General features: G+C 42.9%; 1 protein-coding gene across 1 annotated transcript in view; it reads right to left on the bottom strand.

The window, feature by feature from the left end:
• The window catches only part of LOC310782151 (NACHT, LRR and PYD domains-containing protein 3-like), a gene marked incomplete at both ends in the record, with an annotated part of 50,917 nt that extends 42,380 nt beyond the window's left edge, over window positions 1–8,537 (bottom strand). The window contains 4 exons of the mRNA XM_083642842.1: window positions 5,095–5,104; window positions 5,745–5,936; window positions 6,470–6,693; window positions 8,453–8,537. Of these exons, the coding sequence (XP_083498968.1) occupies window positions 5,095–5,104; window positions 5,745–5,936; window positions 6,470–6,693; window positions 8,453–8,537 (511 nt within the window). The remainder of the gene's footprint in view (window positions 1–5,094; window positions 5,105–5,744; window positions 5,937–6,469; window positions 6,694–8,452) is intronic.
• Between the last annotated feature and the right edge of the window lie 218 nt (window positions 8,538–8,755).

Raw genomic sequence — 8,755 nt, forward strand, 5'->3', positions numbered from 1 at the left:
GCAACAGTGAAGGGAACCAATTCTACATGACAGAACAGAACATGTTCCTTCATCATCATAGAACCATCATCATAGAACCCCCCTCCCCAGGGACCCCTGAACAGAACATGTTCCTTCATCATCATTACTGTAGTCTTCTCAGGTAGGCTGAGAGCATAATAGTCCTCTTACCTTGTGTCTGAAGGTCCAGGTTCATTACTGAAGTCTGGAGGTATAGGCAATGACCGGTCACTCTTCATAGACAGACAGCTGGGTACTGGAGACTCTGCCCTCTGCCTGTGGTACTGACCTCTGAAACAGACATGTGTTATACACATCATTAGTTCTAGTCAAGACAGACAACAATGCATGTGATGTTGCATATTGCAATGTATTGTGTGTTCATTAGTGTGATGAAGACCACACTGCAGGTCTTGATTAGTTTGCTTCAATGTGATGATTTCAGCACGGTGCTCCTGCTCTCTGTCATGTGTTGTTTGCTGTGTTGGGCAAGTTAATTTCAACATGTAATACTATTACTAGTTACTTTCATTTGAAAGTAATGTTACTTTACAATATTACTGTCTGTGTAGAGTAACTCATTACTTATTACACTACTTTTGCATTACTTTCACCAAAATAACTGCAGTAGCAGAATGACATTGCCGCCCCGGAACCATCATGGAAACGAATTTAAACTGTCTTGATGTCAGTGTAAACCATTCAAAATTCTAAATGTTATCATTTTCCTTTGTTCTTGTTATCTATAGTGGCTATTTGCATAAAAACACACAATTTGATTAGGAAATTATTACAAAAAAAGGAACTCAATTTGTATCATCATTTGGCACCTCTGGTATAACAGTCATCATACTTTGTGTCTGAAGGTCCAGGTTCATTACTGAAGTCTATGCCGATGTCTTTAGACCAGTCAGTCTTAGACAGAGTCAGACAGCTGGGTACTGGAGACTCTGCTCTGTCCTCCTCTTCCTCCCCACACACACTCATCTTCTGGACTTCAGTCAGTCTGAGAGAAACACACACACACACACACACACACACTTTAATATCTTTATTTGTGTTCACATTTAGACAAGTACAGTAATCCTTGGACACAAACAATAATAGATGTGCAAATAATGGTAAATCTCAGAATGAAAAATGTATCTAGTCTGAGTCTATGAAAAAGGAAACAGCACTTGCTCCAAATGTGGCGACTGCCTATCCCCCTTATTTTTGAATGCCCCACTGTAAAAAATAATTGTGGGAACAAGGTCCGGTTTAACGTGACTCATTGTTGCAGCTTGCAACAATGAGTAATGCAGGCTTCTTCTGCAGCCTCGGCTGCAGACCCGAATTATAAACCGGAAGCTGGAGTCCGTTATAAAAGTTATAAATATAGTCACGTTATAAACAACTAACCAACGCTGCGGGTCCGTATGGAAACCGTGTTCAGGGCCGATCCTGGCCATTTGGGTGCCCTAAGCGTAATTGTTCTGTGGTGCCCCCCCCCCCGTGGTGCCCCCCCCCCCCCCCCCCCGTGGTGCCCTCCCCCCGCAAAATAAACAACTGCAATCTTAAAACCGAATACTTATTCATGCAGTATATTTATAGTTTGTGAAAGCTCAATCTTCAATAACAGTACATGATGGTATAATAAAAGTATATAAAATCAAGTGCCAAATATGTGCATTGTATTTTAATCCTGATCAAAAGTACTATCAAATATGAAGTGACAACACATGTAAGGTACATAAAGCTATACTATATACAGCAGTATGAATGCAGAATGATAGTGTTAGGATGGCGAGCAGGAGAAGAAGGTGGAGGCAGAGGCAGGCTTCAAGTTCCACACAGTTGTTTAATGTGAGAAACAAGGCCTTTTTAACATGTTACACACATGGGATACACACCTAACCTTAATAATAAAAGGACATACTGGTAAGGTGCAATAAGTTGCAGTTAGTAAATTGCACATCACAAATGGTGGTACTGCAGCATTGAATATTTAATGCACAGTCAGTTGTAGCATCAGAAAACTGTAAACAGTCTTGCAGTCATTCATCTAGTTTGACAGTTATTGAGTTGATTTGAGTTAAGCTGTGGACGGCCACTCCACAACTTAACTCAAACCAACTCTAAGTAACTGTCAAACTAACTGAATGACTGCAAAACTTTCAATAACTGTCAAACGAAAGACCAGGGCCGTAGCCAGGGTTCCGAAATAGGGGAGGTCCAGCAAGGGGAGGCGGATTCGGCGGCGCCCTAATGGGCGCCGCCGAAAAAAAATTGATTCCCCCCCCCCCCCTTTTTAAGCCATATTTAGAGTAATATATCATTTTAAATCAACATTAGGATTATACTGTTGTGATGTCATTATTCAGTATATTCTCTTTCATGTCACCACCTGCTCAGCTCTCCTGTCAACATAATTGTAACTAACAAACACAAACTGTTTTAGCCAAATTCATATCAAAATGACACCTACAAACACAGGTACACAACCCAAGCCGTACACAACACACAAAGTTACTTAGACAGACTAGACACTTACTTTCTTGGTTGTTGCTAAAAAATCTGTCAGTGTGTGTCACTCACTGTCTGTCGTTCACTCGCTCACTGTCTCGCAGCTCGCTCACCTTCAATTATCTCGCCAGGCAGACAGACAGTCATCACTCACCACCATGCTGCTGCTCTCTCAGAATCAAGTTACCGCGAACGTGGCGTCAGATGACTTCCTGCCTGACCTGCCTTTCGTTTCAAAATAAAAGCGATCCCGTGTTTTTCATGCTTTTCCTGTTTTCCATGCAGATTGTTTTATTTTTTTACAATCTTCGTTCTCAGGACACTCTACAATTTTCTGTTCCCAAAGTCCGAACTGAATTGGGGAAGAAAGCTTTTAGGTTCTCTGCACCCACCGCATGGAACAGTCTGCAGTCTGATCTTAAACTTAATAGCTTAGTAACCTTAAATGGTTTTAAGGCTATGGTAAAATCTCTTGAGAACAGGCTGTCTGTATGCAAATGTTTTATTTGATCATTTTAATGTTTTTCAATTGTATGTGTTTATGTGTTTGTTTGTTGTAACTTTGTGTTGCTGCTGTTTCTTGGCCAGGTCTCTCTTGTAAAAGAGATCTTTGATCTCAATGGGACAAACCTGGTTAAATAAAGGCTAAAAAAAAAAAAAAAAAAAAAAAAATCTCTGAAATATTAAAAAAATCTCTGAAATATTAGGGGAGGTCCGGACCTCCCCGTCCTCATAGCTAGCTACGGCCCTGCGAAAGACTGCAAAATCATTAATGAACGATACTAGTGTATCTCACATTACATTACATGTGGCAAACAAACAATTGTTAGAATTACTGTACATGTCAGCAAACAAGCGATTGTTAAACTGTACATGCAAGTAAGCAGGCAGATGGACACCCGGCTAAAGAAAAACATGGCAATCGACCAACAGGAGTTGACACTGCTTGAGGCAGAAAAAAAAAGGTGGCGAGATGTCCTGCGACGTTTAATGGCTATCACTCTTTCTCTTGCTTCAAGAAATTTAGCTTTTCGTGGCTCTTCTCACCATCTCTATGAGTCAGGCAATGGGAACTTCTTGAAGGAAGTCGAGCTGCTGGCCAAGTTTGATAATATCTTGGAAAATCACCTGTCCAAAGTAAAAGACGAAAATACCCGGACACACTATCTTGGACAGAAGACGCAAAATGAGCTGATACAGATCATTTCCACTAAAATCGTACAGACCATTGTTGCTCATATCCAAGATGTAAAATATTACTCAATCATTCTTGACTGTACCCCAGATGTAAGTCACAAAGAGCAGATGTCAATCATTTTGCGCACAGTTTGTTTGGAGCCAAGACCAGAAATCAAGGAATACTTCCTTGGTTATGTGGATGTGGTGGAAACCACTGGCCTCAATCTGTCCAATGTCATACTTGACAAATTGAGGGAGCTTGGTATTCCTTTTGAAAATTGTAGGGGACAGGCCTACGACAATGGCGCAAACATGAAGGGAAAGAAACAAGGTGTCCAGGCCCGACTGTTGGCGCTAAATCCGCGAGCATTGTTTGTTCCTTGTGGAGCACATACTATGAATCTTGTAATAGCTGATGCTGCAAAGTCTTCTCAGATTGCGATTTGCTATTTTGGCTATTTGCAGAAGCTTTTCACGTACTTTTCCGGGGGCACACAGCGATGGGCCATCTTGACAAAGCATGTTAGCATAACGCTGAAATCTTGGAGTGATGTTCGATGGGAAAGCAGACTTCAAAGTGTTACAGCTGTCAGAAACCAAGTCAAAGAAATCAGAGAAGCTCTCATGGAGGCTAGGCAAACTGTGAATGATCCGGTTGCTAAAGTAGAGGCTCAAGCCCTTGCAGAAGAGGTGGGCTCATTCAGGTTTTTGATTTGCTCTGTTGTGTGGTGTGAAATTCTTACCATCACAAACCAGGTGAACAAGCTGCTCCAGTCAAGTTCAATGCAGATTGACATTGCTGTCAGGCTCATTGACACTGCCAAAACATCGCTCTCCAAATACAGAGACACTGGGTTTGCTGACGCTTTGTCAACTGCCAAGGACCTCTGTGACTGCTTGAACATCGAACCAGTGCTTAAGGAGAAAAGGCTCAGGAACACTAAAAGGCTGTTTACATATGAGGCTGCAGACGAGCCATTCAGTGATGCCCTAAAAAGGCTTGAGGTATCATTTTTCAACAGTGTTGTAGACTCTGCTTTGATGTCACTGCAAGAGAGGTTTGAGACACTGAGCCAGGTCAAAGACAGATTTGGACTGCTGCTTGACTTCAGACAAGTCCAAGGGATGTCCAAGGAGGTCTTACAAAAACAGTGCACTGAACTGCAGAAGACACTCAGTGGAAAGGGAACAGCTGATATTGATGGACCTGAGATGGTGCAGGAAATACTGAACCTTCCACAACTGTCACCACAGACCACTGCCCTGGAGATGCTGACATTTCTCCATGACAACCAACTTCAAGAGCTCTATCCAAATCTCTGGATAGCTCTACGTCTTGCACTGACTCTCCCAGTCACAGTTGCTTCTGCTGAGCGAAGTTTTTCTAAACTTAAGCTCATTAAAACGTACCTGCGTTCATCTGAAGAGTTTACAAGCGAAACAAAAAACAGAATTGTTCTGCTCAGAATAGACTACCCAACTTCTTCTGATCTTATCTCCATTTAAGAGAGTTCTGAAATATAGGCTGCTATGAAATGCCCTTCCTGCTGTGTTTGGAAAATTAAAATTTGATGGAATTTTAACTGGACCTCTGCGCACAAATTCTACACGTTCAGAGTCTAAAATACGTGATGGCCAAAGAGCAGGATCAACTGGAAGAGAAACAGTCTGTACAGCCTCACTTGATGTGCCTTCACTGCTGGTTGTGTGGTGTGTAGCTGGATGGTGGTCATCTTCCTCTTGGTCCACAGTCCCCCTGTCCACAGATTTCAGCATGGACCCTGCATTCATTTATAAATAAAATATAATGAATTAGCACATGCATGAGAGTTGAATGTTTTTCAAGACACTCAAACTTCAGGACACACGCATACCTGAAATGCTGGTTGAAGGTCGTACAGGAGGCTCTTCTTCCTCGTGTTCTGGTGTACTTCCTGCTCCTCGGTGGACATATTTCAGCATTGACCCTGCAGTAATTTTGAAATAAAATATAATGAATTATCACATGCATGAGAGTTGAATGTTTTTCATGACACCCAAACTACAGAGGACACACATACCTGAACTGCTGGTTGAAGATTGCTCAGGAGGATCTGCTTCCTCGTGTTCTGGTGTACTTCCTGCTCCGGCTTCCTCGTGTTCTGGTGTACTTCCTGCTCCTGCTTCCTCGTGTTCTGGTGTACTTCCTGCTCCGGCTTCCTCGTGTTCTGGTGTACTTCCTGCTCCTGCTTCCTCGTGTTCTGGTGTACTTCCTGCTCCTCGGTGGACATATTTCAGCATGGACCCTGCATTCATTTATAAATAAAATATAATGAATTATCACATGCATGAGAGTTGAATGTTTTTCAAGACACTCAAACTTCAGGACACACACACCTGAAATGCTGGTTGAAGATCGTACAGGAGGCTCTTCTTCCTCGTGTTCTGGTGTACTTCCTGCTCCTGCTTCCTCGTGTTCTGATGTACTTCCTGCTCCTCGGTGGACATATTTCAGCATGGACCCTGCATTCATTTATAAATAAAATATAATGAATTATCACATGCATGAGAGTTGAATGTTTTTCAAGACACTCAAACTTCAGGACACACGCATACCTGAAATGCTGGTTGAAGGTCGTACAGGAGGCTCTTCTTCCTCGTGTTCTGGTGTACTTCCTGCTCCTCGGTGGACATATTTCAGGATTGACCCTGCAGTAATTTTGAAATAAAATATAATGAATTATCACATGCATGAGAGTTGAATGTTTTTCATGACACCCAAACTACAGAGGACACATGCACATACCTGAACTGCTGGTTGAAGATTGCTCAGGAGGATCTGCTTCCTCGTGTTCTGGTGTACTTCCTGCTCCGGCTTCCTCGTGTTCTGGTGTACTTCCTGCTCCTGCTTCCTCGTGTGCTGGTGTACTTCCTGCTCCGGCTTCCTCGTGTTCTGGTGTACTTCCTGCTCCTGCTTCCTCGTGTTCTGGTGTACTTCCTGCTCTTCGTGGACATATTTCAGCATGGACCCTGCATTCATTTATAAATAAAATATAATGAATTATCACATGCATGAGAGTTGAATGTTTTTCAAGACACTCAAACTTCAGGACACACACACCTGAAATGCTGGTTGAAGATCGTACAGGAGGCTCTTCTTCCTCGTGTTCTGGTGTACTTCCTGCTCCTGCTTCCTCGTGTTCTGGTGTACTTCCTGCTCCTCCGTGGACATATTTCAGCATGGACCCTGCATTCATTTATAAATAAAATAATGAATTAGCACATGCATGAGAGTTGAATGTTTTTCAAGACATTAAAACTTCAGGACACACGCATACCTGAAATGCTGGTTGAAGATCGTACAGGAGGTTCTTCTTCCTCGTGTTCTGGTGTACTTCCTGCTCCTCGGTGGACATATTTCAGCATGGACCCTGCATTCATTTATAAATAAAATATAATGAATTATCACATGCATGAGAGTTGAATGTTTTTCAAGACACTCAAACTTCAGGACACACACCTGAATGCTGGTTGAAGATCGTACAGGAGGCTCGTGTTCTGGTGTACTTCCTGCTCCTCCGTGGACATATTTCAGCATGGACCCTGCATTCATTTATAAATAAAATAATGAATTAGCACATGCATGAGAGTTGAATGTTTTTCAAGACATTAAAACTTCAGGACACACGCATACCTGAAATGCTGGTTGAAGATCGTACAGGAGGCTCTTCTTCCTCATGTTCTGGTGTACTTCCTGCTCCTCGGTGGACATATTTCAGCATGGACCCTGCATTCATTTATAAATAAAATATAATGAATTATCACATGCATGAGAGTTGAATGTTTTTCAAGACACTCAAACTTCAGGACACACACCTGAATGCTGGTTGAAGATCGTACAGGAGGCTCGTGTTCTGGTGTACTTCCTGCTCCTCGGTGGACATATTTCAGCATGGACCCTGCATTCATTTATAAATAAAATATAATGAATTATCACATGCATGAGAGTTGAATGTTTTTCAAGACACTCAAACTTCAGGACACACACACACCTGACATGCTGGTTGAAGATCGTACAGGAGGCTCTTCTTCCTCGTGTTCTGGTGTACTTCCTGCTCCTCGGTGGACATATTTCAGCATTGACCCTGCATTAAGTTTGAAATACAGGGGAAATGAATTAGTACATGCATGCGAGTTGAATATTTTTCAAGACACCCAGAGGACACACAGGACCCCAGGAAGATTAGAGGTGCAGTCATGTCCTTCTAATGGGGATCCTTTAATAAACTAAACTAAACTAAACACATACCTGAACTGCTGGTGCTGGTTGACGATTGCTCAGGAGGATCTGCTTCCTCGTGTTCTGGTGTACTTCCTGCTCCTCTCACAAATTTCAGCATTGAGCCTGAATTAATTTTTAAATACAGGGGAAATGAATTAGCTATGCATGCAGAGTTAAATGTTTTTCTAGCTAGCCAGCTGCCCCCCACACACACACATCACAACATGGCAACATGGCGCATGTAAAAGCCGTCCCTCCCCCCTAAACTAATCACAGACAGTTAACGTAGGCTCGGGTTGCACACAGACCTTTGAAATTAAAATGCAACTATTCAACCGACCCCCGCCCCCCGCGGTCGGGGTTTTGCTCGGTCAGGCAGCAGCAATGCTATCAGCATGTTAGCTAGCAAGTTGTCTGTTAACATAGCTGGCCTGGCTAACTTGGCTAACGCTAATGTAATGGCTAACATCTAGCATGGTTTAAGCGAATTTTCCAGAATTCACCTACCTGCAATCGATGCCTGACAGTCAGCCCGCAGTTTCTTCTGTTTTCTTTTTTCCGCCCCCGACTCCTGCTGCCTTTTGATGCCCATTGCAGCGTACACGTACCATCTGACCAAATAACAGCAGCTGCTCCAAAATGCAGCTGGAGTCCAGCTGCATTTTAAGTAGTCGAGTACGCTAGATTGCAGAGCGAGGGCACCTGGTTGTGGAGGGGCGTGCCCTTAAGAGCACGTGATGCCCTACGCAGTCTGCGTACTCTGCGTAATGGGTTGGAGCGGGCCTGACCGTGTTACTCGAAATGGTTAAA

Source organism: Poromitra crassiceps, assembly GCF_964638095.1.
Source record: "Poromitra crassiceps genome assembly, chromosome: 9".
Classification (NCBI taxonomy): Eukaryota; Metazoa; Chordata; class Actinopteri; order Beryciformes; family Melamphaidae; genus Poromitra; species Poromitra crassiceps.